General features: G+C 46.0%; 1 protein-coding gene across 1 annotated transcript; it reads right to left on the bottom strand.

Annotated features, from left to right (window-relative positions):
* Positions 1-1668: 1668 nt before the first annotated feature.
* On the bottom strand, positions 1669-7488 carry ky (kyphoscoliosis peptidase). The gene is made up of 7 exons (XM_084380675.1): positions 7439-7488; positions 5997-6592; positions 5356-5470; positions 5130-5247; positions 3995-4186; positions 3626-3816; positions 1669-3507 (listed from the first exon to the last, which is right to left on the bottom strand). The coding sequence occupies exons 2-7, from the start codon at positions 6570-6572 to the stop codon at positions 2180-2182; spliced, it is 2520 nt and encodes an 839-aa protein (XP_084236801.1). The 5' UTR covers positions 6573-6592; positions 7439-7488; the 3' UTR covers positions 1669-2179.
* Between the last annotated feature and the right edge of the window lie 3393 nt (positions 7489-10881).

The following is a 10881-nucleotide window of genomic DNA, read 5'->3' as shown; positions in this document are numbered from 1 at the left end:
TGACACTTGGTGAGGCGACACGGATTCACTGTGTGCATCCAAACCCCCGTATCAGCACCGACTGAGGCGGTGAGCTCTCTGTTGTTGGGACCGGGAGAGCTAGACTAAACATAAAACAGTCTGCTGAGAGTGTGTGTAAAAAGCTTGTGTGTGTGTTTAGTGGTTCGGCTATTAACACACTTCGTTAAAGAGAGATGGCAGCTGAAACGGTGCTGAGGGAATGTGAGGAATCCTGCCCCACATAACACACTTTTAGCCCTTCATTTCCTCGTGCATGTGTGTGCGTGTTTCTGGGTGTTTCAAAGAAAGGAAGATCGACTTTGTGTGTGTGTGTGTGTGTGTGTGTGTGTCCTTGTATTGTTGCCAGGCAGATACAGCCCTCCACATGGCTAACCTCTGACATCAGCGTTTCCTCGCCCTGCTCCTGCCACCACTGAGCCGCCAGTTTCTCCCCAGCGACTCAAGGCAAACCCCCCCCCTCCGCCCAGATACACTTAAAACACGCTCTTACTGTATCTTTTCCACCGTTAGCCGCCCTTTTTCTCCTCCCCGCCCCACTATTGTTGTATTTTTACTGAGGCAGCGAGCCCAGGCTATTTGTGGGCTATTATGACAGCCACATGTAAACACTCATCACTCTCACTGGCGTCTGCCAAAGCCTGCCGAGTGGGCCCAGGTCACTGCAACAATAGTGCACTGTACAGTGCTGGATTTGTTCACTCTTACTGAGTGGGATTGTGGGGGAGTTTCTTTCAAACTGAAGCTGTTCAAGCTTGCCAGCCTTGATCCCAAACTTTAACTGTCCCCTGGGTTTGACTGTTTTCCGGCTGTAAAGGACAAAGAAGAGCCTGAATTCATGTTGTTAACCGTGACACACGCTCAGCTGCCAGGTTATTACTGAAACTAATGCGGTCTAACACCACAATCCTGCACTAAATCCTCCATTCATGATGGTTTTAATGTTTAGTTTTTGTTGGAAATGTGTTGATTCAACTTTTGTGTGCACTTTTAAAGCTGAAGTGTGTGTAGCTGGTAGATTTTATTGCAGTATTCTGACTTATTTTGTCCACCGCATTTATATGAGGGAAGGTTAAGTGACAGAAACACCTCTGCAAAAAAGTTATTATCTTTACTTTTGATCAGTTGTAGATGGTTTGGGGACAACTCCAGAAAGATCTTCTGAAACTAAAAAACTGTGTTAAATCTGAAGAAGTCTTTTTGTTTGAGTTTGAGTGACGGCGGGTTTCCAAGTTCACAGATGGTTTGACATCCGTTGGCGTCTCGCATCACTTTCTATTTGCACAAAGCAGAAAACTATGTTGATTTAGGGAGAACTAACTGCAAAAATAGAGTTACATGATGATTTGCATGTGTAGTAAACCCGATAATCCAAATGATCTGCCTGGATATGTTCATTAAAGGGGCTCTATGTAACAATTTGTAGCAATTTACATGTTTTAATCTCTTTTTTTATTGGACATTTGTGAGCGGATTGTAGCAGGACCTCGTCTACACAAGCCTGTGGACAATTTCTTTAAAATAAGTAAAATATATAACAATATTCTCGTCATTTTACACATTTTTGAAGCGGAAGTTGTACATATTATATCTTTAAAATCTCTGATATGCCTGTGACATGATGAGAAAATAAAGAGTCCCTCAGATTTCGGTATTTTCACAGTATATTTTTTATTTCTTTTGCCAACCATCATTTCATATTGCAGATTTACTTCACATAACATAATAGCAATGCACTAATGCACTCTTGATCAGTGCAATATCACCGCTAAGCACCATAGCTGAGCACCACTGTCGATCTCGTAAAGATCTTTTTGTACTGGAGACGACCTGGATCAAAGAAGGGCTTTCAAAAAAAAAACTGCCAGGTAAGTCAGGCAATGCATTTTTATCACTTCATTGCTACAAAGTTCACACATTCACAGGATCATATTTCAAATTCAATTTAATACACCTTAAAAAATGACTGGCAATAACCTGACTCCATCTGTAATATGATGATGCAGTTCAACCCTGAAGGATTACGGATCACAGTTTGAATTATTTGCAGAAATGTTCGACACCATTCTGATTTTCATCAGTCCATATCAATAACATCATAAGGCAGTTAACAGCTATATTCAGACAACTATCCATCTGCTCTCCGCCGGCCCTCGAGTTTTCACACTTCTTTGTCCAACTGCTTGACGTCAAAGGTCATCAAGACGGCCATGTCGCTGGACTCCCCCGAGGCGGCGGCCAGTTTCAGTTGTTGGACACCGTTTCCAGTGGAAACGTCGCCCTCCCAGACTCTGCTCTTGTTCAGTTTCAGATCAGTTCTCGTCTCTCCCACCACGCTCACCCTCTGGGCCCCGGGGACCCTCACCCTGAAGCGGACCCACGAGAGGGGCTCCAGCAGGCCCACGCGAGGCTCAAAGAGCACGCAGCCTTTCCTCCAGGCTGCGTAGACGCAGGGGAACGGAGGCCCCGGCTGATCGCAGCTGTTCCTCAGAACAAAGTCACACATGGGGTTGAAATCTCCATCAGGGGCGAGCTTAGCATACAGGCCCAGCCGATACACCCCGGCATCGGGTAGGCTGACGCTCACCGTCACCTTGCTGTCTGTGTACGTGCAGAAGAGGTAGCGTGAAAGTGGGATGGCTGCCATTTTGTTCTCCTCTCTGCTGAGCACAGTGTGGAGCTCCAGGTCCTGCTGGTTGTGGAAGGTGATGTTACACTTGCCTTGCTGGGTGCTCACCAGCGCTGTCGTGTGGCTGAACTTGGACAGTCCCGCCTCTGTCGTGCGGGTTCCGGGCCCACAAGCAGAACCGAGGTTGGGAGGGAAGAGCTGATCCGGACTGGCCACCTTCCCTTTGCAGTGCAACAGGAAGTTGGCAGCATTCTGGAACTTGACCTCTGTTTTCTCGTAGTCCCGCACGAACACCGACAGCCGGTAGAAGCCTCGCAGTGGGCAGAGGACGTGGCAGGTCAGGACGTTGGGTTGAATCTGAGTGACCAGGCACCGCTTAGCCACAGCAGCTTCCAGCTGGGGGTGCACCAGCTCACACAGCACCATCAGAGGCCTGGATGTCTTCAACGCCATTTCAAAGACGCCGTCTTCCACCTCGGCAACCTTGCTGCCCTGGCTGCTGCCCGCGACGCCCAGAGATCCTGCAGTGGGCTGCAGCCCCCATGACAAGTAGGGGTTCTCTGGGATCTCCTCCATGGCCCTGGGGGTCGGACACTCGACCGTGAAGGAGCAGACCCAGATCAGAGACGTGGTGGCCGTTTCAGGTCTGGCGAAGACCTTCACGTCATACACGCCGCTCGCAGGCGGCAGGAGCTGCAGCTTCATGTTCCGATGAGAGACCGTCAGGAGGCCGTGGGAGGAGTCGCCGGACTCTCGCTGCTCTGAAGATCCACAGTGGAGAAGATCCTGGTGCTGTGTGATCTCGTGGGTGAAAGTCGTCGGCCTGGAGAAGCCGAGGGACACGTTTGCCTCGCCATCATCTGGGGAGGGAATCAGAAGTGGATTTTTAAGGAGGAGATTGCCTGGGTTCGTTTTGAAGAAGCAAAAACAAAGAAAAATAATAAGCAATTAATCTCATTTTCAATCGTTTCAACAGACCTGTGACGATGTAACAGTGATGAGGCTGAATCAGCCTGAGCCCCAGGGTGAAGAAGGCTGAGGTCTTGAAGACCCTCCTCTCAAACTCCTCCAGGCTGATGGGCACGTCCAGGAGCTGCCATTTCTCCTCATCGGGGAAGTGCGAATCTATGAACTCCTCTGGGTCCGTTAGGAAATAGAAATCATCGAACCTTGGAGGCAACAGATGGAGACAGCAGACTGGTTTGAGACCCAACTCGCTGCTGGTTTTCGGGTGTATGAAAATAAACAAAAGAGCAAAACTGCGCTCTGGTGATTTCATGGAGTAAAAAACAAAACGCTCAGATTCAGCTTGTTAATGTATAGTTTTGATCGAAAACGTTTTCAAACCTTTTGACGAAACTTTCGTGCTCCATATCCACTCGTCCTGCTCCCCAACAGGCGTCCAATAGGAACCACTGTCCTCCCAGAAGCACAGCGTTCCACAGGTGATCCGATTTCACATTCTTGAGGCTCTGGCCCTGACGGTACCCGACGCCCTTACTGTGGCCTGGCACCTCTTGACACTCGATGCCCACCTCTCTGTCGACAGAAACCAAACAGAAAACACTCACTGCCTTTTGTTTCGTGTCCCACGTCCTGAAACTCAAGTTCAAGGTTGTTGTTTGTGTTGTCCGTCTTTCATTGAAGTGACTCAGTGTACAAAGTTTATACTGGAAATGTCTGGCTTGAACTCAGAAGGGATCAAGGATGCAGAATAAAGCACAATGCTGAATAAAATAATTGAAAGAACACTCCGGTGTGAGTGTATATCGACATATAGAAGAATGAAAGTTATACTTTTCAGCAGAATGGAGTCTTTCTGAGTTTCATCAACCTTATTTCAACCGTAGTTTGTTGTTTTGAGCAAAAAAAGGTCTCATAAATCCACTGAGCAGGTCCAGCACCAAACAGCAGGCAGGTCAGGAACTAGCTGGTAGACAAAGTGACACATTTAACTTGAGCATGTAGCAGCTTAAAGGTTAAGTTCACCCCAAAATGAAATTTCAGTCATTATCTGCTCATCCTTGTGCCGTGCAGTCCACAAAACATTTCTGAAGCTTCAAAGCAAAACAGGGTTTTGACATCATTCTCCTAAACAAACGATCCATTCAGCTCGTCCATCATAATCAAATTTTCTAGAAGCTCCGAAGTCCAAATTTATTTGAAAAAACGCTATTTACACCCTCGATGTGCGGTCCAGCTCAGAGAGTGTGCAAACAGTTTTGCTCCGTGTCATCTGGATTTATAAGAAAAAAACACAAAACACATCAGCCGTAACAGCTTTATGAGGTGATATTATGTCAGTGTCTGGTTTACAGCTTGCCCCGTTGCCCCCAAGTGGCCAAAAAAACAATTAATGTAGCTTTAATCAGTTTGAAACTTCATTGCAAAGTTAAATCACCCTGTTGGTGTAAAATAGGCTGTGACAGCGCTGTTTACTGGTGTCACATTCACTTAAAGACTTTAGTTTGGGCGTGTTTACCTGCACATCTCTGTGCAGAGGCTGGAGTAGCCGCAGCAGACACCTCGACCGGCTGCTATCACCTCCTCTGGAGAGCTCAGCTTCTCCGAGTGTCCGAGGTATCCGCCCACATCGTACTCTACGAAGACAACAATCCTTTTATTCCAAAATGAGATATGAATATAATAATTGCCCCTAGATTACTTATCCTAAAATGCATAATGTGATCTATTATCAAAGAACCCACCAATATTGTGGCACAGCCAGACCCAGATGGCACGAAGCCTCTCCAGCTCATTCCTCGCTCCTTGTGTGATGCTCTGCACGATCAGCTTTACATCATAAACACGATTTTCCTTCAGCTGCAACACAAACAAACAAACACACACAAAAGACTGTCACAGATTTTTCTTTTCATTACAAAATGCGGTCCGCATTCAGCCGGCATCCAAAACTTTCATTTCAACCATCGCCAGTTTTTTCCAACATTCATCTTACAGCATCATTCTGTTTGGCTGCATCTCTCAGTGTCATTCAGTGTACTGAACGAACCGGGTTACCCTCCTCGCTCAAGGATGCGAGTGCTGCCTGAGAGCTGCGGTATTTATTATGGTTTTATTGCAGCAGATGAGGAGATGTTATCATCCTTCAGTGCTCTTCCCTGCAGAGCTCAGGAGCACAAAGAGCGAGAGTTTCTTTTGTGGCTTTGTTTTTTGTTGCTCTTTGTTCACCTTGGTTCTGTTTTATCCTGCTGCAAATGTGTGTAGTTCTGTGTAGCTGAACAGGTGATGCGTGAGCTGTTAGTCATTTTTTGTGATTCAGTTATCAGTAAAAGTGTCAGCACTTCCCGTGTTGTTTTATGAGGATGTACTGTACGTGTGTCGTCACCTCTGCTCCGGTCCTGATGACGTGTGAATCCACCCTGTGGAAGACCTCGGAGTTGGTGAAGAGGTCCTTTCGACGCCTCCTCTTCCCTGCTGCTCCAGCGCACAGTGACACCCTCTGTCCCATGAATGATTTTGGTTTCAGGTGCCTCTGCTCCTCGGCCTCCTTCCTCACCGCGCTCTTCTTCACCACCGTGATGGTCCTGGCTGCACTCTCGGAGGACAGCTGTCTCTTCGCAGCGGGACGCTGGTCTTCGCTTTCAACCGCCAGTTTCTCAAACACACTCTGCCTGGAGAGCACGGCGCTCTGGGAGGCTTCGGCACAGACCAGGACATGGGCAGCTGCAAAGTTTTCCCCTTTAGGAGGAGGCTTTGGACTGTCATGGGCCTGGTTCTCCTGATGCACCAGAGCTCCTATAACTGCAACAGGGCTGCTTAAGATGGTCTTCTCCTGAAGATTGTGAAGGGCTAGGGCCTTCACCTGAACGCATCCCGTCTGGGTCACCTCGCCTTGCTGAGGAAGGCGTGCAGCACAGGAGAAGGGGAAGGAGAACTTCTGAGATGCAACTGTAGCTGACATTATGCTGGAAGCATGGCGTCCTAACCAGAGAGAAGGTAGATAAAAGACAGAAGTCATTCTCTTTGAGCTATTTTTAGCTGATGTTCTTAATCCTGAGAGCAGGTAGAGCTTCAGTGCCTCGTTCGATAGCTTAAAATGAGACACGACTGCTGCGGGAACTCGCCACACGAAGATCCATACACACTTCTACATGTGCTGCACAGAGGGAAGCAGAGGTATACTCTGTACATCAGTACATTCTGTGTAAGACAGTGATGAATTGGCAATTATATCATGTCTATTCATGACCAGAAATTAACGCAAAGGTTGGACTCATTAGTCAGTGTCACAGCGAACAGCGCGAAGAGTCAAAGTCTTCACCAGAATAGTTTGACCTTATAACGTCCTGCATGTGATGAACCTGCAGATTGATGCTCGCATGCAACACTTTTGAACATATTTTGACTGAAACATGATAATCTGCGGTAAAATCCTCAGAATGGACAATTAACCGTCCTTTATCCAGATGACCCGGGCCGAAGCCTCCATGCTGGCAAGGTTCTGCCCGGCTCAAGTGTCCTTCAGCTCTGTGGGCACTGTCCTGCAGCTGACCCTGACCTCTAACCTTCCTGGAGTGCGTCGCAGAGGATATCGTGCCGTATCACCCCTCACGTTGGAGTAAATCCAACAAGTTCAAATAAAATCATGATCTTTTCTCAGAACACTACTTACGTCTTCAAGCATTTAAGTATCACTGATACTTCCTTCAACGTTCCCTGATAACTCTTGAAAATGTCAGATTTATGTCAGATTCACCAAAGTAGACACAGTCGAGGCAGGTTTAACTGTCGCTACACCCCTAAAAAGTCACAGAGGCTTTTACTCACCCTGAGAGGATTTAAAATGCCTGCTGGATGTTTTGCTGGAGTGTCGCGCGGAGATGTTTCCACTGTGTGTTCTCAGTGGTCCCCACTTGCAGGGGGAGGCTTATATACTCTCCCAGTGGCCTGCCAGGACAGGCCCCAGAATAACAGGCCTAAAAATACTACAAAGCAGTTAAGACCAGCCAATAGAGTAAGCCCCAACTCAGGAGTGTGACGTCTGTGCGTGTGTGTGTGTGACTGTGTGGTGTGCAGATGTATGTTCTGATGTGCGTGTGTGTGCTAATCAGTGCGTACACAATGCAGCATATCTGAGCTGCACGAGTGAGTGTGAGGTTGTGTGGGTCGTTGTGTGCGCGTGTATGGATTGCGAGCGTTTGTGCGAAGGCTGGCGCGTGAGCACGTGTTGGGTGCGATTGGAGGGGTCGGATTCAGCGAAGAGTTGTGTGTTCACAGAAAAGGGGCTGAAGGGTTCATGAAGGGCCACAACAACGGCTCAACACACACAAGAGTGCACGATTGTATTTGTTTTAGTTGCATTTTTGCAAGGCACCAGTCTGAATCTATGCTGATCACTGAGATTAGAGACGGACAAAGATGAAGAAAGAAGTCAATTTTATTTGTATAGCCTGAAATCACAATGCGTAAAGCGGCTCTACAACCTGGAGAGCGTGTGGTACACTCCTCATGTTCGTGGCGACATGAATCTCTACTTGCATGACACACCTGAACCTCCAACCAAACTGTCTTCACTTGAGTTGCATCGTGGGTAACGTATGCTAAGGGGTGCGATGCTAAACTAGCGTATTGTTGGTTTATCAGCGCTTCGTCTTCGCTACAAACAGCTGCAGTCAAAATCTACACTGAGACCAATTAGAATTAATGAAAACAGTAAATCTGTGGGCTGGAAAACAAAACCAATGAGCTGAAACATGCTTAAAAAAAAACCCTGCAGAGCTGAAGGGAACTGCAGAGCTGCAGTGACCCTTTCACCTTTCCTCTTGTCATTTGGGCTGTTGTTATTATTACTGCATATTGATTACAGGCACTTTCAGTAAAAAATAATGAGGTTGATCAGAGTAAGATCTCCTTCTTCAGCTACTTTACACACCGTCTACACATAAGTGGTGAAAAACCCAACAGGAAATACAGGACAAACTTTGAATATGGTTAAAAATGTGAAACAGGGTAAATTGAGCAAAATAAAGATGTGCAGCAGAACCGATATATGCTCAGGGACACAGTCCAAAATGTAATTTAATCACAGCACAGTCCAGGGAATCATCTTTTATGTTCATCGCGTGCGCTATGAGCTTTTGAAGCTCGACCAAGTCTGTGGTTTTCTCACCTTCATCTATAAAACTCTACCTGTCACCACCAGCACTTCTGTGCACACTGCAGACAGGAAATCAGTACCTGAACCCAGTTTTTGTCAAACTCAGCCACCACAGAATTGAACAGAACTTGTTGGTTGATCACCGTAACGCACCACCCCACAGATACAGTATTACATAACGCCGCCATATGTTAGTGTTGATGTTGACTCGTGGGCACGGCGGAGGGGACAGCCACCTCCGCCGGTGGTGGATCCTGAGCCAGCTGACTGTGAAACCGTGGAGTAATAATGCCATCTGGAACAGCTGTCAGCCAAGGAATCTCGCTCTGGCTTATTAGGGAAAGCAGAGGAGCAGGAGGGGGATTCTCTCCAGCTCAAAGAGAGGTGAAACACATGGAGGGGAGATGTGAAGCGTCGATATGGCAGAGAAATGAAAAGGAAATCACTGCAGGCAGAGAAAATGTTAATCCGCTTCCAGGCGCTGGTGAATTTCTTACAGTGAGAAAAAAATATGGATTTCAGTCCCTGTGGAGTTCAGGAGCTTCAGATGTCAGAATTTAGGTTTATTTTCCTGGTTTATCCTAAAATTCAGCAACCACTCGCACTATTAAACCATCAGACAGATGAATCAGTGTCGAGATGTTTGCTTAATTCTATCAGGAGCGTTTATTTTATCTGAATTAACAGACTTTGTGTTTTTTCTGCAAAGTTGTCACTAATCATACACTAAAACACGGGTCACAGAAACAGTGACAGTATTTTTCCACATGTGAAACGAAGCTGATTCCTCACGTTGACATATTCATTCATACTGTATGTGAAAAAAGCCAATCGCTTGTCAAAGGGCAGTTAACATGTGACATTATTTTATTTTCACAGGTTAAAATTATTTGTTCACATGTGAAAATGCAAATCTTGTGAAAAAATGTTGCTGAAGCTGGTGCAGGTCTGCCTTCAGTCCCTGGAGTCAAAGCTAAACATGGAGAAGCAGCGCTCAGTTATTATGAACCACACATCTGGAACAAACTCCCTGAAAACTGCAGGTCTGCTCCAACTCTCACTGCTTTTAAATCAAGGCTGGAGACCTTTCTGTTTGCTCTGCCGTTCACTGGAGCAATTTCAAGACTTTGAACTGCACTGTGACTTTTATTCTTTAGTCTCGTCTCTTTTAAATATATTATTTTTTAGCTTATTTTCCTATTTCTTAGCTTGTTTTAATGTTTTGTTTCTTGATGTCTTCCTACTTGTTTTTCATGTCTTTTAATGTAATTTACGCCCCTGTAAAGTACTTTGAGTTGCCTTGCGGTCTGAATTGTGCTATACAGATAAACTTACCAAGACTCTCGATGTTGGCGAAACATTGAAACCACGTGACGCCAACATCGTTATGCTATTGGCTCACAAACCTTGTGAGAAGCTGGAACCAACTGGCTGAATTCTTTCACGGATATAACCAAAACAATCATTTTGGACTCAACAAAACTTTTAAAATTACAGATTTACAATCATAATAATGTCTTTGAGGAAAAGCGACACTTTTATTCTGAACCTTTCTACAGTACAAGCGCTGTAGATGTATTATTTTTTATTTGGTACCTAAAAATGTTTTCAATACGTCCTTTAAAACTCCATCTGGCGAGATGAGTTTGAGTTAAGATTTCTCTTGTTTCCTCCAAGTCAGGAATTCACTTTCACACTAAACTTATCAATTTATGTTCAAGCAGATTTAAAATACAGCAGAAGGTGCTACATGAAGCCTACAAGACACATTTAAAGGTGTTTTAATCGTTCTGATCGTTTGAAATGTGGACTTGAAAGTGTCTCCAGTCGAGGTGCATCATCAGGTGGTCCTGGGTGTGTACAGCACAGTGTCTGCATGCATCTCCACCGTGTTTGCTCATGACCGGAGGCACAAAACCTGTTTCCTTCAGATCTGAGGGACCAACCGGGTTTATACTCCTCAAACATATCAGAAGCATGTTTTGGCCTTTGGCTGTTGTGTGATTTATAAACCAGCAGACGAACTTTGAAACCTATTCTATTGCAAACTCAGAGCCGGTGTAATGTGCTCAGCTGCTCTCGTTATTGCAGCAGCAGCGGTGGAAATGTGTTG

This window comes from Pagrus pagrus (genome assembly GCF_965226575.1).
Source record: "Pagrus pagrus genome assembly, chromosome: 18".
Taxonomy (NCBI): Eukaryota; Metazoa; Chordata; class Actinopteri; order Spariformes; family Sparidae; genus Pagrus; species Pagrus pagrus.
Note: the sequence above shows the minus strand (reverse complement) of the source record. Positions and strands in the feature narration are given on the sequence as shown.

Coding starts and splice junctions, on each gene's coding strand:
- ky (XM_084380675.1), bottom strand. CDS start 6,572: ATGTCAGCTACAGTTGCATCTCAGAAGTTCTCCTTCCCCTTCTCCTGT. Junction 4,187..5,129: donor CTCTGCACAGAGATGTGCAG/GTAAACACGCCC, acceptor TTCTGTCGACAG/AGAGGTGGGCATCGAGTGTC. Junction 3,817..3,994: donor CACGAAAGTTTCGTCAAAAG/GTTTGAAAACGT, acceptor GTTGCCTCCAAG/GTTCGATGATTTCTATTTCC.